This window comes from Cajanus cajan, chromosome 6, assembly GCF_000230855.2.
Source record: "Cajanus cajan strain Asha chromosome 6, NIPB_CcT2T_4, whole genome shotgun sequence".
Classification (NCBI taxonomy): domain Eukaryota; kingdom Viridiplantae; phylum Streptophyta; class Magnoliopsida; order Fabales; family Fabaceae; genus Cajanus; species Cajanus cajan.
Window position 1 is genome coordinate 16,723,502 of NC_138522.1, and position 25,546 is coordinate 16,749,047.

General features: G+C 38.5%; 1 protein-coding gene across 2 annotated transcripts; it reads right to left on the reverse strand.

Moving 5' to 3' along the window:
* Positions 1–19,457: 19,457 nt before the first annotated feature.
* On the reverse strand, positions 19,458–24,417 carry LOC109806878 (kinesin-like protein KIN-8A). 2 transcript variants are annotated; one of them, XM_020369412.3, is made up of 7 exons: positions 23,820–24,417; positions 22,422–22,695; positions 21,938–21,988; positions 21,745–21,837; positions 21,295–21,660; positions 20,462–21,103; positions 19,458–19,925 (listed from the first exon to the last, which is right to left on the reverse strand). In XM_020369412.3, exons 1-7 carry the CDS (start codon positions 24,176–24,178, stop codon positions 19,893–19,895), a joined length of 1,818 nt encoding a protein of 605 aa, XP_020225001.1. In that variant the 5' UTR covers positions 24,179–24,417; the 3' UTR covers positions 19,458–19,892. The 2 variants fall into 2 exon arrangements, with proteins under 2 accessions (XP_020225001.1, XP_082932945.1); XM_083076819.1 differs by having other exon boundaries at positions 22,422–22,687; positions 23,820–24,012.
* Positions 24,418–25,546: the final 1,129 nt, after the last annotated feature.

Below are 25,546 nucleotides of genomic sequence, written 5' to 3' on the forward strand. Positions count from 1 at the left end.
CAAATCCCTATAATCAACACACACTCTAACTTTCCCATTCTTTTTGATGACTGGCACAATGTTAGCCAGCCATTCGGGATACTGGGATACAACCAAGAATCCCGCATCCAATTGTTTTTCTACCTCCTCCTTAATCTTTAAGGACCATTCGGGCTTGATTCGTCGAAGCTTTTGCTTAATGGGTCGAAACCCCTCTTTTAAGGGCAACTTGTGTTCGACAATGTTGGAGTCCAAACCGGGCATATCATGGTACGACCATGCAAATACGTCCTTGTATTCCCTCAATAATTGAATCAATTGTGTTTTTATTCCATCACTGATACGGGTCCCAATGTTGACCTCTTTCAATTCTTGATCCTGCCCCAAATTCACGGTCTCCAATTCTTCTTGATTCGGTTGGAGTAGACGAGCTTCTTGATCTAGCAGTCTTTGCAGATCCGGAGAGATGGTCTCCTCATCACTGTCCAACTCAACCCATTCACCCTCGGCTTTCGGATCCCGGTCAGAGCGAGCAATCACAGACATAATTATTTATTGGTTCTGTTTAGGTTTAGAGTTTATTAATATTAATGAGAGAGAGAGAATAGAACAAAATGAGAGAATAACGTGTGAAAAATGCCTCTTTATTGATATATGTATGTAAAACTGTACAAAACCCTTTATTTACATGAAAAGGTCCTCATGATCTCGGGTACTGATCATGAGTCCCTAAAAGAAAAAATGTGGAGGGGCCCTATCATGGCTTGCCCTTCTCTCTACTCCTGCTGCGGTAGAGGATTCTTGCTCACGTCGGGCGCCGTCGAATCGAAAGTGACCCACCCAGCATCGATAAGGTCTTGGACCTTATACTTGAGAGCTCTGCAGTTCTCCGTTGAATGTCCCGGTGCCCCCGAATGGTATAGACATTTGTCTTGTGGATTGTACCAATCGGGGTAAGGTGGATTCACTTTCTTTGGTGGAATGTAAGCTATAAGACGCGCCTCCACTAGCTTCGGCAGGAGATCGCTATAAGTGGTCGGAAGTTTATCAAACTTCTTCACAGAGTTGTTTTGCGATTTGCCTGACTTCGAAGCGGAAGGAGATGGAGAAATGGTTATAGCGTTGACTCCTCCTTCTTTCTTCTTCCCGAAGGCCTTCTTAGCTTCATATGGTTGGGAAGGCTTAGCCAGCTTCCCACTTTTAAGTCCTTGTTCCACCCTTTCTCCAATGGTGATGATGTCCGAGAAGAGTGTCGTTGTGTTCCCTATCATTTTATCGTAATAGGGACCAGTCAACGAGTTGATGAATAAGGACACCGTCTCCTTATCCGACAGCGAGGGCTCTATCTGTGCCGCCAACTCCCTCCAACGTTGGGCGTACGCCTTGAAGGATTCATCGTTCTTTTTGCTCAAGGCTTGAAGATCAGACCTATCGGGTGTTAGGTCGATGTTGTATTTATAGCGCTTGAGAAAGGCGTCGGCCAACTGCTTCCATGTATGTACTAGATTTCCATCTAGCTGCATATACCAGTTGAGTGCAGTTTCAGCTAAGCTCTCTTGAAAGCAGTGGATCAAGAGCTTTTCATTTGTGGCATATGCAGCCATCTTGCGACAGTACATGGTGAGATGACTTTTGGGGCAAGTCGATCCCACATACTTTGGGAAATCCGGCACTTTAAATTTAGGAGGGAATTGAATGTCCCTCACTAAGCACATGTCGGCGGCATCTTTGATGTCAAAATCATGCCCCTCCATAGCCCTTAGCCGATCCTCGAGGGCGTGGAATTGTTCTTTTGATACTTCGGGCTCTTTAATCATAATTCCAGCCCCAAGGTGTACAGCGTGTGGAGGATCTTTTTCATGCTCTTCCTCCTCTCCCTCATGATGGGACCCATGATCACTGTGATGAGATTCATGGATGTTGTGATGACGCATGAGTTCCATCATTTGCGCCATTTGGTCTTTAAGTTGTGAAAGCTCGGTTGTGAGCTTTTTGTTTTGCTCCTCCAATGCTTCCATTTTCTTGATCTTCTTTGCGCGTGTGAGGACAGAGAGATGACCAGCCACTTTCTAAAAATGAATATTTAATCTAATTAATTTATGGAATGAATACGCTCTTGACATGAGCTTGATAACCCTCCATTTTTAAGGCGCTGCCTTTTTAAAATAGAGTGTTACCACCCTCCTTGACTTATGATCTCTCCTCAACGGAGAAACTCGATAATTATGGGTCACTTTTACTCATGTCAAGAGGTATTGGTGAACCTAAAATGCATGGTTTATGAGGATGCATGATATCTTTATTGGTAATGATGCACATGCTCCTCATTTTTATTATATTTTTACACATGGTCTTTCCTCTCATGTCATGGTTTTTTCATGCATGGGGATTATTCTTTAGACCTTATCACGAGGTTATTTATTAATGCACAAACAATGTCACATAACGAATGCACAAACAATTCACTCATCCACGAACAGTCACGAGCGAATCACGAGGTAGGGGTCTCCTGCAGAAAGGTGCATATTCAAGGAGGATCTAACTGTTCTCACTTGGTCAAAGGCCCCCAAGGTGCCCCCATTATAGGGACCCAATTCCTCTCATCGTAGGTCGATGGAAAGCTCCAACGCACCGTCGGACTCAAGTTCATGGTTATCACCTTGAGTGATGTTTTCCGACAACGGTCTACGGGCACCTATAGACCCATTCGACAACCGGCCGTACTAACATCCACTCCCTATGGTTAATCACTCATGCCCCCGGGTATAGAGGGAACTGTTGTGTGCAAAGGTTTGTGTGCAGTTTTTATTTCAAACAATTGCGTAAATTTTAAAAATACAACAGTTATTTAAAGCCAAATATATAAAGCATGTTATCATACAAGCAAGGGGTAATGAAGTAATTTTAACTATTATTTGTTAAAAATAATCTGTCACTAAATGGGACTGACTCTCGAAGCTTCCCCAGTGGAGTCGCCATCTGTCGCCACCGGCCCAAACGGGCCTCGGCGGTCGCGAAGACGGTCGAGCTCGCTTTTATTTTAGTTTTGAAAATGTATTGGATTATTAGAACGACTTGTTCTCAAACTGAGACCTTGTCGATCTTATCCAATTTATTTATTAAAATGTCTCACCAATCCATATTAATCCCAAGCGGGACCCTCCATGGATTAGTGGTTTTCGTAAAAGGAGGGTTCGTGGAGTCGCCACCAATGTTTTACTCAAAACATTGGAAAAAGGGATAAGGCAATTGATTTTATAAATCAACTTTGGCCATTACAACCAGAGTTGGGTAAGGGAGTCGGTTACGCGTGGGGAAGGTGTTAGCACCCCACAGCGCCCCTTTCGGGTTCCCTATGACAGATTATTTTCTAAAATAACAACGTAAAATTACTAAATTACCCCTATTTATTATAAGCGATTATAAATTAACTATCTACATGATGACAGTTTAAATATGCACACAGAAAGCAGTAAAAGGAAGGATTTAAGAAGAAACCTCTTGAAGCGTGCTTTTATATATTGAGTAAAACTGGGAAGCTTTTTGGCGTTCCCTCGCTCTACAAGCTCGCTCGCTCCTTCCTAAAACTTTTAACTATGGAAATCCGGAGGATTTCCCTTCGACTAGGTTCGATCCTCAAGCAAAATGGCTCGGGGCTCAAGAACTTTGTCGGATCAACTCTCCGAGTGATTTCTAGGGCAGAACACTGCTCAAAAACCCCAGAATACTCAAGGAGAGGGTTGAAACTATCTGAAAAAGTGTGGAATGACGTCCAATTGACGTCATATTTATAGGGAATAGGCGCAATACGGCCTACAGAAGCAATACGGCCGTATTGAAATTTTTGAACTTCAATACGGCCGTATTGAGTTCAATACGGCCGTATTGAAATTCAGAAATTTCAATACGGCCGTATTAAGTTCAATACGGCTGTATTGAAGCTTCAATACGGCCGTATTGATTTCAGTACGGCCGTATTGAAGTTTCAGAAACTTCAATACGCCGTATTGAGTTCACGGCGGCCGTATTGAAGCTTCAATACGGCCGTATTAAGTTCAGTACGGCCGTATTGGGCTTCATTCCCTCCACTTCCTTATTTTGAGCTATTCTAAGACCTCTAGACCTACAGAGAACCCTCCTAGGGCCTTCCAGGAGTCCTTCTGGCTGATCTTCCTTCAGTCTTCGAGAGTCTTCAAGCTTTATTTCCGACCCGGACAATTTTAGGGGTCTACACCGGCCACCAAGAATGACCTCACTACGGAGGCGCTCCTCAGCTGCCACCGCCAATTCTCCTTTAAGAGAAGTCACAACATCCTCCAGAGCCCGCACTTGGCCACGAGAAGACGTCATCTCATCCTCCAAAGAGCGAGCGCGACCCCGAGAGAAGGCGACGAGCTCCTGCAGCTCCCCCACCTGGGAGGCATAAGCCTCGTTGGATCGCAAGGCGATCTCAAGAGACTTCTGCACCCTTGCAAGGTCACCCCTCGCAGATCGAAGCTCGGCCCCCTGCAACTTCGCCACACCAAGGGCAGCACTAAGAACCTTGTTCTCCTCCCTCAGGATCTTATTCGCATCCTTCCAGGGTTGAAGTCGGCCCCTCAGCTTGGCCAGGTCCTCTTGCTGCTTGGCCCACCTATGCTTCCAGTGGCCCATGATGGTTGTAACCCTCTACAAAAGGACCTGAGCCGCGTCAAAGCTCTCAACAGGCCTTGCCCCTTCGATCATTTCTTGGTCCCCAGCGCTCAACGAGCCTGTGGGGAAGAATTTCTCGGCAGTCACCCCCGCACTCCATAACGAGTCCATGTCAGCCGAGGCGCTAACATGATCCAACCTCACGTCAGAGCGACCCTTCCCGAAGCGGTGAGCGAGGTATCGGCTTCGGGAAACACCCTGGGACGAACCAGGTGAAGGAGCAGACATGACAGGCGTCGCCATCGGGGTCTCAGAGCTCGGCCCCTTGCCACGAGCCTCGGCAGCGGTGGAAGTGGACACCCCCGGCTTGCCAACAGGAGGGTCCAAGTCGGGCACCTCCGACCTCGGGGGAACCAGGGCCTCAACAGCACTCCCCGCCTACAAAAAGCGATCCCGTGTCAAAAAACAAGACAACACACAGGTTAAACAGAAAAAGTAAAAAGAGAAATACTCACTTCGGTCATCCGAGCACCGTGCTCAGCAACCTGGGCTCCTACCTCGGCGACAGCCACCCCGGCCTACAAAAAGGTCCATACCACCTCAATAAACCGAGCAAAGTCAACACAGAAGAAATGTACAAGGAAATAAGACACTCACCTCAGTAAAAGGAGCAACCGGCTCAACAGTCGAGGTCGCCACCTCGGTGGCCTGCGCAGTAGGCTCAGCAGCCCGGGCCACCCCCTCCGTAGCCACTGTAGGAGCCTCTTTTGGTGGCGGACTCTCGGTGAGATCCACCACATCAACATCAGCGGCCTTGGAGGTCACCTCCTCGGCATCAGGGGGAGCGGAGGTCCCCCTGACCTCTTTTCCCCCCCTCTTCCTCTTCTGGCTGACCTTCAGGGAGGGAACATCCTCCTCTTGAGGCTCGGGAACCTCCAGCTCAGAAACATTATAGCGACGCTTAAGCTCGCGCCACAAGTTCTTCCCCATAATGCCTGCAAATAGAAAACAACCCACATTAGCAAAGAAACCCCGAGCTCAAACCCTAACAAACAACCAAAACACAGGTGATGGAACTAGGTGAGGAGATTGTTGTTCCTCCACTTTGCTCCATGCTTAGGACCGAATCTCTTGAGGTAGACCTTGGATTGAAGCCTGAAATCTCCTTGAAGAAATCTTCAATGGAGGTGATGCCTTAGAAGGAGGTTCGGTTACTTCTCTTGGAGGTAGAAGCTTGAGGAACCTAGACTAAGGTTTTTGAAGAACTTTGGAGAATCCTTAGAGTAGGAAATTCTCCACGGTTTCTATGAGAGACTCTTGAGAGAGAAATCAGAATTTTATTTCTCTAAAATGTCAAAAGTGAGTACAAGTGTAGGAAAATCAAATATATAGGGAATAGTAGCTTGTAGGAGAAGTTATCCCTAACCATGGTTCATTAAGAACCATGGTAGGATTAACTTAAACTCCTACGGTTTAGCTAGCTTCTAGGAGAAGCTAAACCTTGACCATGGTTCTTTTAGGAACCAAGGTAAAGTTAAGCTAACCTTGCTTGAGTTTAGAAGCTTGCAAGACAAGCTTCAAACTCAAGTAAGAATGCTTGAAAAATTCGGCCAAGGAGAAGGAAACAAGCTAGGCGGCCCATGGTTCAAATTGCTCCTTGATTTAATTTGAAATTCTTTGATTTGGTTTAGTTAGGTTCATCATATGATGATGAAACCTAGCTAAATCAAATCTATGAAAAATTAGGAGCAAAATGAGTCCCATATGTAAAATTTTGCCTAGGCCCAACTCTGGCCCAATTTCTAAGCACACTCCCTAACTTTGCTAAATGTCACCCCCTTTTTCCTACTGAAAAATAAAGAATGAATGTGTCAACTAGGGAGGTTAAATGGAGTTAAACTCTCCAAGTAACCTACCTCAAAATCAATATACAAACACTAGAAAAAGCTAGTAAAGTGCCTCACAAATACAACGGCAAAAGTAACCTATACACAAGACTATGTATAAACTGTACAATATAAACAAGTAGAACTAAGGCCTTCTCTTCATGATAGAGCATTCCAAGTGAAGATTATCTTGGGCCTGACAAACCCATTAGTCTTCTCTAGATCCAGCTCTTCCTGTATCCTCCTAGCCATAGCTCTGGTCACTGGGCCCTTGGCCCATGGTCTATCATCGCCTCCTTCTTGAGAAGGATTTGTCCTCAAATCTGTAGGTTCATCTTCTTCACCATAGCCTGTAAAAGGAATAAGATCACTCACATTAAAAGTGTTACTCACTCCATAATCACTGGGAAGATCTAACCTATAAGCATTATCATTTATTCTTTGGAGGACTTGGAAGGGACCATCTCCTATTGGGTTGAGTTTAGACTTCCTTTGAGAAGGAAATCTTTCCTTTCTCAAATGAAGCCAAACCCAATCCCCTTCCTCAAAAATGAGGGCTTTCTTTCCCTTGCTTCTATCTAAAGCAGTTCTCTCATTTTGTTGTTGTATTTGAGTTTTAACCTTCTCATGCAATTTCTTAACAAATTCAGCCCTCGATACCCCTTCTTTATGAAAATAATGAGAAGAATCTGGTAGGGGTATTAGGTCTAAAGGAGTAAGAGGGTTAAAACCATATACAACCTCAAAAGGTGAGATTTTGGTAGTCTTATGGACTACCCTGTTATAAGCAAATTCAATGTGGGGCAAGTACTCATCCCAAGACTTATGGTTACCTTTAAGAACTGCCCTTAACATTGTAGATAGGGATCTATTAACTACTTCTGTTTGCCCATCAGTTTGTGGGTGACAAGTAGTAGAGAAAAGTAATTTAGTTCCTAGCCTACTCCAAAGAGTTTTCCAGAAATGGCTAAGGAACTTAGTATCCCTATTTGAAACAATGGTCTTGGGTAGACCATGAAGTCTAACCACTTCCTTGAAGAAGAGTCTTGCTATGTTGCTTGCATCATCTATTTTGTGGCAAGGTATAAAGTGGGCCATTTTACTAAATCTGTCTACTACCACAAAAATAGAATCCATGCCTCTCTGGGTCTTGGGCAAGCCCAAAATAAAATCCATACTGATATCAACCCATGGAGAGTTAGCAACAGGCAAGGGTGTATAGATGCCATGAGGCATTACTTTAGACTTTGCTTGTAAACAAGCTATACATCTAGAGCAAAACCTCTCAACATCCCTTCTCATATGGGGCCAAAAGAATTTTTCTTTTAGAAAACTTAGAGTCTTTTCAACTCCAAAGTGCCCCATGAGACCACCCTCATGACTTTCTTGAACAAGGAGTTTTCTTATAGATCCTTGGGGTATACAAATTCTTCCCTCTTTATATAAGTACCCCTCAGAAATATAGAAACCTCCTTGAGGCTTTGCTAAGCATTGGGTATAATTTTCTTTGAATTCGAGATCATTAGTATACAATTCCTTAATGTGATTAAATCCCAAGATTTGAGATCCAAGGGAGATTAACAAAGTGTGTCTCCTAGAAAGGGCATCAGCCACAACATTATTTTTCCCTTTCTTGTATTTAATCACATATGGAAATTGTTCTAAGAACTCTACCCACTTAGCATGCCTTTTGTTTAGCTTGCCTTGGCCCCTCAAATATTTAAGTGACTCATGGTCACTATGAATGACAAACTCTTTGGGAATAAGGTAATGTTCCCAAGTTTGAAGGGCCCTAACCAAGGCATAGAGCTCTTTGTCATAGGTAGGATAGTTAAGGGAGGCACCTTTGAGTTTTTCACTGAAATATGCAATAGGGTGCCCACCCTGTAACAAAACCGCCCCTATACCAACTCCAGAGGCATCACATTCTAACTCAAAAGTTTTTGAAAAATCAGGTAGAGCTAGAAGTGGTGCATGGGTAAGCTTATGCTTCAAGGTTATGAAGGCATTTTCTTGTTTCTCTCCCCATATAAATTCCACATTCTTCTTGACTAAGTCATTTAATGGGGAGGCTAGTGTGGAGAAATTAGGAACAAACCTCCTATAGAAGCTTGCCAAACCATGGAAGCTCCTAATATCTCCAACACTTTTAGGAGTGGGCCATTCTTGGATGGCCTTGATTTTCTCGGGGTCCACATGAACCCCTTTTTTACTAATTATAAACCCTAGAAAAACTACACTATCTACACAAAAGGTACATTTTTCTAAATTTCAAAAAAGTTGATTTTTCCTAAGAATATCAAAAACTTGCCTTAAGTGTCCTATATGATCACTTAGACTCCTACTGTATATGAGAATATCATCAAAATAAACTACTACAAATCTACCTATACAATCCCTAAGGACATGATTCATGAGACGCATGAATGTACTAGGAGCATTGGTGAGCCCAAAAGGCATCACTAACCACTCATATAATCCAAACTTGGTCTTGAAAGCGGTTTTCCATTCATCTCCTTCTTTGATTCTAATTTGATTGTATCCGCTTTTAAGATCAACTTTAGAAAATATGATGGCTCCATGAAGCTCATCTAACATGTCATCAAGCCTAGGGATGGGGTGTCTATATTTCACAGTGATGTTGTTGATGGCTCTACTATCACAACACATTCTCCACTTGCCATCTTTTTTTGGAACCAACAACACTGGAACAGCACAAGGACTTAAGCTCTTTCGAACCCAGCCCTTCTCCAACAAATCTTGGACCTGAGACTCAATTTCTTTAGTTTCTTGGGGGTTGGTCCTATAGGCAGGCCTATTAGGTAGGCTAGCTCCAGGCACCAAATCAATTTGATGTTCTATTCCTCTAGAAGGAGGAAGGCCCAGTGGACCCTCGGGAGGAAATAAATCATCAAATTCCTTTAAAAGTGTTTTTACCCCCTTAGGTAAAGTCTCATGTCCACTAGATGTGGCAGTGCAAGAAAAAGTTCCTTTACAGAGAAGGAAATAAGAGGGTTGTTGAATCAAGAGGGTTTGTTTGGAAATTTTATTCTCTTGATTAACGACCTCTAGGGAGGGAACTCCTTTCTCCCTAGATTCCTCTTTATCCTTAAGTTTCACAAACTTTTTTTTTTCTCTCTTTTCTTCTTCTTTTTTTTTTAAATCTCTTTTCACTATCTCTTTTGAGTTTCATTTGTGCTTCATCCTCAGCCACCTGTTGAGGAGAAAGAGGATGAAGCACAAACTTTCTTTCCTTATAAGTAAAGGTAATCTCGTTAGTAAGGCCATTGTGCATGGTTTTCTTATCAAATTGCCATGGCCTTCCTAATAAGATGTGACAAGCTTCCATTGGTACTACATCACATAACACCTCATCTTCATAGTTCCCAATGGAAATTTTGACCTTTACTTGTTGGTCAACTGCTAAATCACCATCTTCATTAATCCAATGGAGTTGATAAGGTTTAGGATGGGAATTAGTAGTTAAACCCAACTTCTCAACCAGCCTAGTGCTACAACAATTGCACCATGAGCCACTATCAACAATGAGAGAACATGCACTGTTTGAAACTTTGCATCTAGTATGAAATATGTTCTCTCTTTGTGATAGAGTATCACTAGGTTGGTTGTTGAGGAGTCTTCTAATCATTAAGAGCTCCCCTTCATAAGGAAAAGTAGACTCTACACCTTTCTCTTGATCACTTGCTTCTTCCTCACTATTACTAGAGGAAGTAGTAACCTCATCTTGGCTACTATAAATGTCATGCCCCCTCATGATCATTACCTTCTTTGTGGGGCATTGGGAGGCAATGTGGCCTCTCCCTAAACATTTAAAGCACTTAATATCACTAGTCCTAGAACTAGTGTGTGTAGTGTCCTTTCCCTTTCCCTTATCTTTTTCTGTGGCTAGATTTTTGGAGGGTTCAAAAGTTTTCTTCTTTTCAAAAGTTTTTCCCTCCTTCTTGGAATCTTTCTTTAGAAATGAAGAGTTGGAGCTATTTTTGTAAGATTTCCTCATTCTTTGTTGTTCTACCCTTACACAAAGTTGGACCAAGTCATTTAGGTCCCTGTAGGGTAGTAGCTCCACTTGGTCTCTTATTTCTAAATTAAGACCACTCAAAAATCTAGCTACAGTAGTAGCTTCCTCTTCCCTAATACAAGCCCTCATCATTAATAGCTCCATTTGTTGTCTGTACTGTTCTACAGACATGTCTCTTTGTTGGAGCCTTTGGAGCTTATTCATAAGCTCCCTCCCATAGTAGGTGGGAATGTGCCTCCTCCTCATTGCACTTTTAAGATCATTCCAATATTGAATTGGAGGATCATTGTGGAGGCGTCTCTCTCTCTCTAGGGCTGTCCACCAATACATGGCATGCCCTTGGAAGCTAAGGGCAGCCAAAGGTACTTTCCTCTCTTCACTTACCCTATGGCAAGCAAAGAGTTGCTCAACCTTCATTTCCCAATCTAAATAAGACTCCACATCATCTTTGCCAAAGAATTGTGGGAGGTCAACCTTGACTTCCCTTGGCCTAGTAGTTCTCCTAGGAGTATGTTGGTAGTGATCCCCTTGATTCATGCTTTCATTAGGGGATGTGTATTGGGAATGTGAGCTCCTACTCTTTTTCTTATGTTTCTTCATATCTTCTTTCAATTTTTCCTCCTCTTGTCTTAAAATTCTCAACTCTTCCTCAAGATAAGCAAGTTGTCCTTCTCTTTCAATTCTTTCCTTCTCTCTTTGAATGGACTCTTGCTTTTTCCATAGTTTAAGTGATTTGAGCTCTTTAGTAATGTAAGAAAGACTTTTTGGAGAGCCATCACTTTCACTATGGGAGGAATCTTGAGACATTTTAATTCAAGAGATATTTTTCACACAAAAATAGTTTTTATGAAAATAAGGTTTTGGAGTGCTTTAGACTTGGCACTTAGAGGTCTAAGAGTACAAATTGAACTTTGGAGGGAGGTGAGCTACTAAAGAGCCACTTAATAACCAAGCCTCTTCAAGTAAAAATCTCTAAACCCCCTTGTACTTTTGTCTTGCACAAAACAATTTTCACAAAGAACTTTTCTAAAGAAAATAACAAGCAAGTGCCTATGTGTACAATTTATAAAATGCTTGAAAACATAAAGAGCATGAAAACATAAATTGCTTGAAAACTTAAATGACTGAAAACATAAATTGCTTAAAACATAAATTGCTTGAAAACTTAAAGACAAGAAAACATAAACTAGACGTTGAAAGCAAGTAAACCTAAGTGAGAGCTTGAAAGGCACCAAAGACCTTCAAGGACCACTCTCACAAGTACTACACGTGGATTACTATAAAAGTTCTTAAGGAGAGATGGAGATACACCAAAGGCACTCCAAGACACTCCTTAATAAAGGCCTTGTACAAAAATTTAGAAAACAAAAATTACAAGGTAAATGAAATTCAAATTTGCTTCAAATGAAATGTAAATTTACACTCCAAATGAAATGTAAATTCACTCTCAAATGAATTTAGTGGCTGCACCTAATTTCAAGGAAAACAAATTAGCCACTAATTTAGAACAAATTTAGAGACGGATTTTGTAATGAAAAACTAGGTTTTAGAAACCAAAATTTCCGTCACTAAATTTAGTTCTAAATTTTCACAAAAATTTTCACAATTGGTTTAGTTTCTTGTTGCTCCAAATCAGCCACCAACTGCAGCCTCACAAGGTGTTTCACTCCTCTCTTTAGAAGCAACTTTGATGTTAGTCACTTCTAGGTGTTTCCAAGAGCCTAGCCACCAAGAGAGAACAAACTCCCTAAGCAACCACCAAAGCCTTCAAGTGGATGTCCTTTGCCTTGGCCTCCTACACCTTTCAAGAAGCACTCAACCACCTTCAAGACTGAATATTAGTGCTAAAACTGAAAATGAACAATTTAGAATGGCTACACCAAGTGGTAGAAGAAAATGAGACAAGACTAGAAAGAGTTCCACAAATTGACAAGCAAAAATTAAGGCAAATTTGGAAGCTAGCACACACAAGAGTAACCTAGGAAAGGCACTAGAATGGATTACAAAATTAAAAGCTAAGATTATGAACAAAAACAAGACACAATATGTGGCTGGACCAACACAAAAAAAGTCACACAAAATAGATCAAAACCGAGAGCAATATTTTCTCAAATTTTCACTCCTTTGGCTTTTCTTTTGCTATTTTCTTTCTTTTTCTTTTGCAAATTATTTTTCACTTATTTTTTTCTTTGTATGTTCAGGAGTTTCAATGCCTTTTAAGCACTTATATGTCTCGGTTTCAATATAGACAAACTGCAGCAAAATTATGACACAAAACAAGAGGTGTTCACAAGTATGTTTTCACTAGTGCTTCACTATTTTGTAGTATTTTTTTAGGTCAAATTTTTAAGCACTTTGTTTCTTTGTTTTTCTCAAGCAATTAGGACACTCACACCTCTGTTTTGGTTCTGTTTTAAGGTCCAAAAAATTTCAATAAGTTTCAGCCACAACACAAGATACAAGGAAACCTAATAGAAGAGTGTTTATGAACTTTTCTTGACAAAACTTTTAATATGACATAAAGGAAACCTAACTCTAGGAAATTTGCTAGAACTAATAGCAAATTAGGAACTCAAACATGTAAATCAAAAGCTCATATAGTAAGGTACAGATTTATCAAGAAAATATTCAATAATTTTCGGACACAAAAACACAAAGCAAAAAATTAGGTCAAACAAGCTAGTCTAGGAATCAATGACATTCAAAGGACTACACATGACTCTAGACAAAACATATGATTCAAAAACAAAATATACACTAAACATTATCAATGTCCAATCACGGACTCGTGTTATAGGAATGGAGAAGACTCAAGCAAAAATTAAAAGCACAAGTACATGAACCTAGGCGCACAACACAAATTGATTCAAGAATAAGGAACAAGCAAAACTATGAATCAATTACTTCATATGTGACATAAGGATCCATCAACATATTTATTAAAACTAGATCCATGCAGCAACACAAAGAGACATGTAAAAGGAGGAAGATACAACACGGATTCAAGAACAAAAAGTTAGAAACAAAAACCTCAAGAGCACTAGGCTCTAGATACCAAAAATGATGGAACTAGGTGAGGAGATTGTTGTTCCTCCACTTTGCTCCATGCTTAGGACCGAATCTCTTGAGGTAGACCTTGGATTGAAGCCTGAAATCTCCTTGAAGAAATCTTCAATGGAGGTGATGCCTTAGAAGGAGGTTCGGTTACTTCTCTTGGAGGTAGAAGCTTGAGGAACCTAGACTAAGGTTTTTGAAGAACTTTGGAGAATCCTTAGAGTAGGAAATTCTCCACGGTTTCTATGAGAGACTCTTGAGAGAGAAATTAGAATTTTATTTCTCTAAAATGTCAAAAGTGAGTACAAGTGTAGGAAAATCAAATATATAGGGAATAGTAGCTTGTAGGAGAAGTTATCCCTAACCATGGTTCATTAAGAACCATGGTAGGATTAACTTAAACTCCTACGGTTTAGCTAGCTTCTAGGAGAAGCTAAACCTTGACCATGGTTCTTTTAGGAACCAAGGTAAAGTTAAGCTAACCTTGCTTGAGTTTAGAAGCTTGCAAGACAAGCTTCAAACTCAAGTAAGAATGCTTGAAAAATTCGGCCAAGGAGAAGGAAACAAGCTAGGCGGCCCATGGTTCAAATTGCTCCTTGATTTAATTTGAAATTCTTTGATTTGGTTTAGTTAGGTTCATCATATGATGATGAAACCTAGCTAAATCAAATCTATGAAAAATTAGGAGCAAAATGAGTCCAATATGTAAAATTTTGCCTAGGCCCAACTCTGGCCCAATTTCTAAGCACACTCCCTAACTTTGCTAAATGTCACCCCCTTTTTCCTACTGAAAAATAAAGAATGAATGTGTCAACTAGGGAGGTTAAATGGAGTTAAACTCTCCAAGTAACCTACCTCAAAATCAATATACAAACACTAGAAAAAGCTAGTAAAGTGCCTCACAAATACAAAGGCAAAAGTAACCTATACACAAGACTATGTATAAACTGTACAATATAAACAAGTAGAACTAAGGCCTTCTCTTCATGATAGAGCATTCCAAGTGAAGATTATCTTGGGCCTGACAAGCCCATTAGTCTTCTCTAGATCCAGCTCTTCCTATATCCTCCTAGCCATAGCTCTGGTCATTGGGCCCTTGGCCCATGGTCTATCAACAGGATACTCATTCTCCAGGCCCCTCTCCCTGTGCGCCGAGTTTGCAAGCGAAAAAAAGAGCTTGCAATCCAACGGACGAGGAAGCGCGGCGAGGTTCTCGATGGCAGCCGCCTCTGAAGCCGTCAGCTTCACTTGGCCCACCCCGTGAAACCTAGACGGTCGGGGGCACCAATAGAAGGGAAATCTCAGTAGCCCCCCGAAATAAAACGCCCCATCTTCCAAGGGGTCAACGTCCACAAGAGCGACTCGGAAAAACTCTTGTTTGAAATTTTTGTACGACTGGGAGTAAAGAGTAAACAAACCCCCACCCCTACTCCCACTCAGAGATAATATGTCGTATCGCGGAACGCCTACCTTCAACTGATAAAAATGAAGGAAGACGGGAAGAGACACCTCTATCCCCAAAACTATACACAGGACTTGAAAAGCCTTCAAAAAACCCCAATTATTAGGGTGCAACTGGCAAGGAGCCGAGTTGACGAAGTTCAAAAAATCACACTCAAACTGAGTGAAGGGAAGACAGACACCTAAATCTCGGAAAAAACAATGATACATATAGAAATGGGGAGGGTCGGTAGACTTCCCCATGTACACACCCTCACCGGCCTGACAAGGTTCAAGCCGGATCATCCGGGAAATAGAAGGGTCACAAACCCTGCACGACCGCGGGATCCCGTTAACCTCAAGAAAGGACCGAAAAACGCTCTGGACCCCCGCCATATCACGCTTGACCCAGTCGTAGCCAGAGATGCCTGGCTCCGACTCCCGGGGCGGAGGCGGATCCCTCTTCTCGGTGGCGGCTCTCCCGGTAGCCACCGCCTTACCGCGTGCCTTGCCCCTAGCAAGCGCAGAAGAGCCGGCACCACTCCCACCAGCCATTAAAGAAAGAGAAGATCTGGGGAAAAGAAAATAGAGAACTGTAGAAAGGAAGTACCTGGTACTCCTCCTCAGAAAATAACCCTAGTAGTGACGGGGTTACCAGAAATGGAGACGGAAAGCGAGCGGAAACGAGAAGGCAAGGAACGAGAAGGCAAAGGGGACTATCGTACCCAAGAAGCCAAAGAGTGGAAGGAAGTAGAGTGAATGGGGAGAGATGCGGGAGAGAAAGAGAAAAGGGCTTTTTCCCCAAATTTCAAAACGGCCATGCCACGTGTCAACCTAATTAAGGGCACGCTGACAACACATTAATTTCAAGACCATCATTGCACAACCGTCATTTCCCTTAACGCGCCACTTGCACATTTTCGAAAAATGAACAGTTACGACACATGGTATCTCAACAGGCAAAAGTACGCAAAAGGTCACTTCCCCCTAGCGAGCTCGGTCTTAACTCCTCGACCTACGGTCTTCGGAGCTCGGGGGGCTAGTGTACTGTCCGTACCGCGAAGCCGAGCTCCGAGCTCGGCATCACAGCACAAGATGAGGTCGGGCACGCGCTATGCGACGTCATCTCGGCATTTAAGCAGATCATAACTGATCTCGAGGGATCTCGCTTCCGACGAGATCCACTATCTAATCTTATCATATCTTATCTCAGGCCCAAGGCCCAAAGCAACCCTAATTCACACTAAGGTACGTGCATTACTTATACGAGATTCATACTCCCACAAACACTAACTTTAGCATCGGAGTCTCTTTTGCAGGTACCACCCCCATCTTGGAGCAATAAGCGTACCCGTGAAGGAGGCTCACCAATCTTACTCGGCAGATCACCTCTACGGCAGATTTTCGGTAAGAACAGAAGGCTTCAATTAAAACACAACTTCTCAAAAAACTTGTATTGAAGACTCTACTCAAAAGGTTTGAAGAAGAAGATTTACTCAAAAGGTACCTCATTTGAAGAAAAAGTTGCTAGTTCCATAAAAGGCAAAGTACAATGATGTCAATTTTGCTAAAAAAAACTTAGTCACAACGGATCTATTTCAATGGCTATAAAAGGAAGACTAAGGCTATATTTTGGAAGCGAGCAAGATCAAAAAGAGAAATCAATACAAAAGTTGTCAAGTTATAATCCTTGTTTCATACTCTAATTCATTCAAAGATCTCCACTTCTATATTTTGTATCATTCTTGTAATAGAAAAAGAAGTATGAATCTTCCTTAGTAGGAGCTCCATTATAAGAGACTTGTTGTAATATTAGTTGTGTGTATGGTTACAAAATCCATCTTTGTAAAACCCTTTTTACCCAGATCTGAGTGCGCATAGGTGTCAAAAGGTAGAAAGGAATCACAACAATGGTTGTGTAATCTCATATAACAAGTGGTTGTGAGTTTATGTTTTTCTCAATAGGTTGTTGAGTGTGGAAATCTCAACAAGTGGCTATGTAATGAAGTTCTTGTATCAGCAGATGGTTGAGTTGTTCTTGAACAACAATTGAATGTGATAATAAAAATCCCACAAGTTTGTGTAGGGACTGGATGTAACCAAATTGGGATGAATTGGTATAAAAATTTGTGTGCAATCTCTCTAATTCTATCACTTTACTTATTTCATTTATCTTATTGCATCTTGTATTCTATTGTTGCATAATCTATTAACTCAAAAATTATTTTTAGAAGAATACTCTAAGTTTAAATACTCAGAAGTTTACCTTTTAAAGAATAGAGTCCCATAAAGAAGTCATTTAAAAAAACAATTCAACCTTCTTTTCTTATAGTCTAACATTCACTCTACTCTCCTTTCAATGAGGTTGGAAATACACGACACATGATAACATCTTCATTTGTGTAAAAATTCATTTTAGTGGTGTAGGCATTAATATGCTTGTTAGAATTAGAAGTTTCATCATATCGTTCAATGTATAATGTTTTCCATTCTTTAGGAAGGTGGACTTCCATTATTCTATCAATGAAAAGGTGTCGTCAGACAGTGTGATGACCTTGCAAATGATTAGATTGGTATGTTCAAATTGGTATGTGATCAAGAGAAGAATTATTTTCTTCTTCTTCGCAAGGGGCATGACTAGATTCATTGTGCTTGTTGACACAATTGATTTCTAATGGCTTTGTTCTTAGTACATAATGTTTGGAGATCAGCTTCAAATTAGTAATGCATCTAGCTTAACCTTTTGTTGTAGCATGGTCTATTAATCTCCATAGTGTTGCACTATCTTCCATGGTTGATGTTCCTTGATCTATTACTCTCATAACACTCCTAGCGTGGCTTCGACTTGAAAACATAAGTAGTTGAAGGAAACTTACTTCAACTTTACAATGGACGCCAAAATGTTCTAACCAGAATATACTTGGATGAAATAGTTATTTTGTAAGATCTTTTTCCTTTCTTGTTCTTTGTATGTTAGATCACATTGTCTTCAATTTTCATCCAAAATGCATTGGAAATACCTATAAAAAGGAATTTCGATGATCAAATTAGTTTGTTTCATCTTCTAACATATCATATTATATACACCTCTTTTGACTAATTGTACTTGTCCCTTTTTTACCAATTCTATAACCATTACAATTACAATATGAAAAAAAAATATCTGAGTTGAACATCGATATATTGATAATACAATCAAGCTTATATGTCGATATAATTGATATATCTAATATAAGGTTATTTAACCAAGTTAAAGGTCTATACATTTAACTCGATAATTCAAGTATATAATCGGGTTACGTCAACCACATGGTTAGTATAATTACAATGATGGAATCAAAATTTTGATAATGCTCTAGACTTTTCAGTATAAAAATTACATAAAATAAGCAATTATAAAATTAAAAGTAAAGGTATTAAAACACGCTTAATAACGAGAACTAAAATGGAACTAAAAGTGCATATGTGGGATTAAAATTGCATTATTTCCCTATAAGGCTATAACTTATTATATGCAATTTTAGTCGCATATTTATTTTCCTTTGTAATTACACAATTTTGGTATTGTTCGTACGTTAATTGTTGTTGTTATTTGACGCATGTGACACAGATATGAACAAGTTATATGGGGCTGATACGACAAAAAGATATAAAATTTTAAAAATATTAAAAGTAACTCCAAGATTAGAATATCATGACCCTCAATTTGAAATTCATTGTTTAGATTACTTGATCATCTACCTTTTTGAACTATAATATAAACACTATATTATAATAATATTTGTTTTATAATTCTTATATAATATTAAAAATAATTTAAAATTAATAAATAATAAATTTATATAATTAAAATAAAAGTACTTTTAGTAAATAAATTATAGAACTTACTATTTAATTTTTTATACAATAAATATAAACATAAAATCACTTTTTGGCTTTTATTCTTGATGAATTCCAATTTTTATTTTTTAATACATCATTAATGTTATATTATTTATTTTAATATGATAAAATTTATATTAGTATGAAAATATATTAAATAATAAATATATTAATATTGTATTGCTTATTTTATATTTATATTTATTAGATGAAAAATATATTAAATAGTAAAGTAAATTATCCTATTGAATAAAAAAAAACATTAGTAGATAAAATAAATATAGTAAATAGAAAACCATATATATTCTCCGCGAGACAATACTACTTGAACAAGGTAAAATCACCATGGATAGCAAAAATAAATAAATCAAATAATACAAATTATACAATATTTGTAGATATATACTAGCCTGATGCATGTCAAGTTATCATCAACTAATAGTCAATTAACAGACTAAAATGACCTAATTAAAAAAAATCAAAAGTTTAATTTAACCAACAACAATATTGCAAGTGTAGAAACTATATGAAGATTTTGAGCTATCTGAGCAATTAATCCAAAATAAAATTTAATCCTCTCCTGCTCACCCATGAACTTATTTTTAGCTGGGGCGTTAGTTTACAAACTCAAATTAAAAAATTATGTCCCATTGATAAAAAAAAAATGGAAAAAATGGATGTACAAATACAATTGGAGTTTCCTCCAAAAGTTTCAATGAAGCATGTAAAACAGCACACTGGTCTGCTGCTTACTAGGCCTAAAGAAACTATCCTCCTATTCCTATAACTGAATTGCACGAGCGGAGATTAGATGGAAGTAGGAGGAGCACACCAACCTGCAATGATCTCTTTCGTATTGGGCCACCAGACAGAAGTTGAGGAGGTGTCAAGGTCTAGATAAATAAAAACAAACAGACCTTCTATCAATTGGGCTTCTGTCCTTAAACTTTCCCTTCTAGCTCCATTCTTGAAGATCACTTTTAAATAACGCCCTTTTGTCTAGCAAATCCAGGCTGAATAATGTAATCCACAAGTTGGATCAGTAACACAACAAACAGAGAAAAAAAATACGTCCATGAAGTTTATTACAAATGTAAGAAAGGGATCCCAACATTGTAACTAAGAATCATCATCTCTCAATTGGGTGAAGTTTTCAGAAAATCATGACATGTTAGTTTTTTTTTTTATCTTTTGAAAAAAACTTGGGTGTAGTTTCGCAGATATTTTTTTTATGTTGTTTCCCAATTAAAATTAGAGTTTTACTAGAGTGTAATAAAGGTTTACATTAAATGTTACTATAGATTAAAACAAAATAAAATTTCAATTCTGATTAGAGAATAATACTAAAAATGCCTAAATAGTTGTATTTTTCCTTGTTAATTTATTTTCTGAGATAAACATAAGAAAAAAGAGCTGCATTATGAGTATAGAGTACTAACTATAAAAAGAGTACATATTATAGGAGACCTTAGATGAGAGACTTAGTTGTGTTATACGCTGATGTACATGCAGGTGAAAAGTATGAGTAAGGTGAAAAGAAACATTAGACCTGAAGAAGCATAGATGAAGGTGCAGTAGGTTCAGAAATAACATGACTTCTAGTTTTTCTCCCATTCAATGTGGTAACTGATGGGCTATTCGCAGCCGTTATGTCCCAAAAGCTTCGTTTCTTCGCAGTTGATACTGGTGACCGAAATCGATGGCTAGGACTCTTCAATTCTCCGGTGTTTGCCACTTTTGGCCGTAGACTAGCCCTTGCTGCTACCACTTTTTTCCCACCCTTTTGTGAAAGCTCACGAATGACATCATCTTTCTGCTTTAGCTGCAAGCTGTGATTCTTTTTCACTTTCTCTAGTTCTGCCTCCAAGGCTTTTACTCTTTGTTGAATTGTTCTGATTGTGACAGCCACCTCATCTCCCTTGCTTTTGGTCTCAGTTGCGGCTATGAAAGAGGATCTGGTCCTTAGTTTTTCATTTGGTCGGGCAGAAGTTGGAGGAGTGGAAAGAAGAGATGTAGCTGAAGGTGGTGTTGGGGGGGCTAGAGACTCTGCTTGGAGTGTCATAAGCTTCTGGTGCTGCCGTGCTAGCTGCATTCGCAATTCACAATTCTCCTTTTGCAGATCGAGTACTAGCTTGGCCCGGTCTGTTTCCGTCTCAGGTACTGACAATAGATCCTCATTTGCATTAGTTGCCTACAGCCATATAAAACAAGTTAAATAAAAATTAAACAACGTACCTGTAGAGGTTATAAACTAAAATGCAGAAAAATACTTGTTATCTCTTCTGAAGATCCAAATATTAATGCGTATGTTGATTTATGGCAATATTTGGAAGATACTAGTGTAAATATGAAGAGCTTGAAATGATAAGAGGATGATTAGACCTTTGTTCGAATCTCCTTGGCCCTATCAGCCCAATGAAGGGTGTTCTGAGTTTCACCAAATGAGAGGTTACTTGGGCTTATATTTGCAATCATGACAGTGTTGCAAGTTCCTCCTAATGAGTCCTTGAGAAGTTGAGTGAGTTTTGAATTTCTGTATGGTATGTGTTTCTTGCCTTCTACAAGAGCATTAATGCAGCTGCTTAGTGCCAGGAGAGACCGGTTTATATTGGCACCTTCAAGAGATCTAACTGTTCTTTGATCTGTGGCAAGAGCTCTCTCTGACCCTGCAAGATCAATCAGTGAGAGCTTGCCGATTTTGTTAATAATATTCATTGCAGCATCTTTAACTTGGTACTCAACCACAACCTAAATATAACAAATTAAGCACGTCAAAATCAAAACATTTAAGGGATTGCTCATTTTCTTTACCTCAAAAGCTTCAAAGTTTACCTGCAAAATAGCATGGGAGCGTGAAGATGTTTCATTTGCACGAGTTGGTTCTGTGGTTCTGTTCTTATTTCCTTGTTGAAGCAATATCATCACCTGAAGTAATATAGAAAAGAATAAACAAACTCCTCTCTGAGTCTGAGGGTACAAACAGCTGTGTAAATTTGTAATCCACCAAAATGGATCAGGATATTACTTCATCAGTGGAATAAGCTCGGTATTGTGTAAGACCAGCTGCAATAATCCCCTATAACATAATTAGACAATATACAATCAGATATCTTTCAGAGTTAAAATTTTAAGGGATAAATTTGAGTCGGGAGAGTTTATGGAACAATTGACAGGATGGCATAAGTAGCTAATATCTAAACCAACAAATTCATTTTCTATATATTTTATCTGAATAGTAAAACAGGTGGCCTGTGAGGGTTTGGAAACCCAGGTGATACTTGTCATATGTTTGAAAAATAGAATATGACCAAACATTAACATCAAGCAATACCATAAGAAAACCATTCGATTTCTCTCAAGAACAAGCATTAACTGAAGACAATCAAGTCACAAGAGTGTCTAATCACATACACTATAATGTGCCTGTGACACAGCGGGTACAAATAATGCTCAGTAGCTTCTCTCGAATGTTTCTGAAGATTTTACATTTATGAGATAAGAACATGGACCTGTTTATCTTCTCTGAGAATCAGAGGTCTTCCAGGTGAAAGCAAATCCCTGACAGTTTCATTATAAACCTCAAGATAGGACAGATGAACCACATGGTTTCCGTCACAACTTCTCATCCTGATTTTACTGAACAGATCCTTAATTGCCAACACCATCACACCAGGACTCTCCACTGTACCAAGCATTGTGTAAGTTTTTCCAGCTCCAGTGGCACCATAACAGAAAACTGACCCATTCCTCCCTTGCAGAACTGCCTCCACAAGTTCTGAGGTTCTGAAAATGTAAGGTCAATGTATACCTTTTCATTGGTCTGGGCAACAAGATTTTGAATGCATGCTAAATATTAAGCATGGAAAAGATTCTATACTGCTATCAAACCCAAGTTTTAATTTACAAGTATAATATAAAAGTCAAATGAACTCCAAACACCAACGAGCTTGAAGCTCAATTAGTAATATTGACATAAAAAGTTCAATCCTCCAGAATACCTTACAATGCGCATACAAAAATTGTCAAAACAAGCTCCACTGACACAAATAGAAGAGAAAATAAAAGCACATCACTGATATCAATACTGCAATATAATGTAACATATATTCAACTCTGGAAAATGATCTACCTCACGAATGACATGGACAACACTTTATATCAACATAAAAGCTGTATTAGTATAAAGACAAAACTAGTCAATAGAGAAATTAAAATTAGTCTTCAGAAAACACCACATCTGTCATTAGTGCCAGTTCAAGTAGTGAGAGAAACCTAGTTTGAAGGACAAACATTTCCCAAATTCCAATGCATGTCCAACACAGTTTTCTCAAACCAAAAATGCAAAAAGTATAAACAAACAAAACCTTAGAATGTATTTGGGAACCAACTGAGTTGGGTTAAAAAAATTACACTCACAAGGGTTTACTTTTTCTGTATTGGAACGTGTATTTTTCCATCTAACGTGATTTCAAACTGCTATCCAAACATTCACTTAGTCTCTCAACCATGAAAAGCACCACACTAGTATGTTCGTATATACACTTTCAAAATATAATCTCTTTTCAATTCTCAAAAAACTGAAGGAAAAATCTTCTAAATAAGCTAACTCAACTCATTCCCATTCCTAAGTTCTCAAAATGTTAAATTAATCAAGGAACTACCGAAATGGAAACTCGTGATAATTTCCTTATTTTCAGTAATGCTATACCCATTTTCAGCTCCCTAATAGCATGCAATAACTCAAGTCATTGAACTCTAACAAGAAGAAACTCTAATTTGACGAGAGAACATTAAATAAATAAACAAATCCCTAAATCATTGGATCTAAACGTCGTTCTTTCTCAAAAATTCATTCAACAAGTTCACGAACCGAATCCAAGTAAAACACACCGAGACTCGTGACTCACGTGGTGGAATAAACTTCTTGTTGAGAAGCCGAATCGGGAAAGGAAGCATCGAAGGCGAAATGGCGACCGCGAAGCCTCTTCAAGCGGAGGTAATCCTTCTCGGAGGCAAACTCCGTCAGAAAGACGTCACGGCGATCGACGACTCTGACGCAGCACCGTGAACCCGCTTCCGTTTCCTTCTTCGCCAACGGCCTCACCCTCACGAAGACGAGAATGCGCGTCTCGTTTGCCTTCAAAGAAGGGTTCTTGGGAGGAATTAACGCGGCAGCGCCGTGCTTCTGCTTGTGCTTCTCGTACAACGCAAGAAGCGCTTTCATCTTCGCCGTTAACGTGTCGTGTGGGCGCTCCTCCTTCGGCATTGTGTGGGTTAGAGTTCTGACTCAAACTTTCGGTTGCGTTTGGCTTCGGAAATAATCGATTGTTGTCGCTGTGAGCTTAAGCGGTGGGAGTCTGAGGTTGAAGCTCCAATTTCTGCTCATTACGCCACGCAAGCGCGGTTGGATTTTTTTTTTTTTTTTTCCGCAGATTCTCGGTAAGAACCGAAGAACTAAAAAAGCTGCGCTGTGGAGTATTGTAATGTAGAACAGAATAGTCCAGAACAGATAGTTTTTAATTTTATATTATAAATTTTGAACTTGTTTGTATGTAACGGGCGAATGTGCTCGTACGGTAAATATACTCGGGTCGGGTTTTCTTTAGCTGCTCCGAAATTAACTTTGCAGTTTGTGGTGCAAAAACAGATATAGGATAAAAGCATGTTTTTAATCACTTAAATTTAAGATAAACTTATATTTGATTTTTTAAATTTAAAATTATTATTTTTAATTTTATAATTTTTAAAAAAATTATTATAATTTTTTAGATCATCAATAACATATCTAAAAATAATAAAATAAAATGATTATATAATATCAATTATATTTAATGTGATATTTTTACTAACAAAGACAAAGATAGATTTTATATAATAATATTTGATAAATTTCTAAAAATAATTTGAATATAAAGACTAAAATAAATTTTTTTAAAATTATAAAGATTAAAAATAATAATTTTAAATTTAAAGAATTAAAAATAAATTTATCCTAAATTTGAGAAACTAAAAACATATTTAAGTCTTTAAGACAATTAGTAGTATTTTAGTATATGCATTAGTTTAATTATTTATTATACACTATATTAAAAAAGTTATTATTTTTATGAATAGTTACTCAAAAATAGTTTTAGAATAAAATTTAAAAAAAAATAGGCAATTATTTACATGTGATTGTACTTTAAAATAAAAAGAAAAAGAGATATTGAGGAGATGATTTTAAGAAGTTGTAGAAAATAAATAAAGGATAGAATGGTATATTTAAAAATAGAAACCAAAGTCAGTTATTAAATTGGATATCTCATTTATAATATGTATGGATAAAATGGTCCATTTAAAAATTAAAATTAAAATTAATTATTAAATTGGATATTCTTTTTATGATAGGTAAATAGAATGATTCGTTTAAAAATGGAAATCGAAATCGGTTATTAAATTAAATATTCTTTTATAATAGATATAGATAATTAAAATCTAAAATAAATTATATATATAAATAATATTATATTTTAATGTATAAATTATATTTATATTTTGAATGAGTAGATATTCTTAAATATGTAAATTATATTTTATATTTATGATAAATAATTTATATTGTAATATAGATTCTTTTTATTTATTGACAATTTAT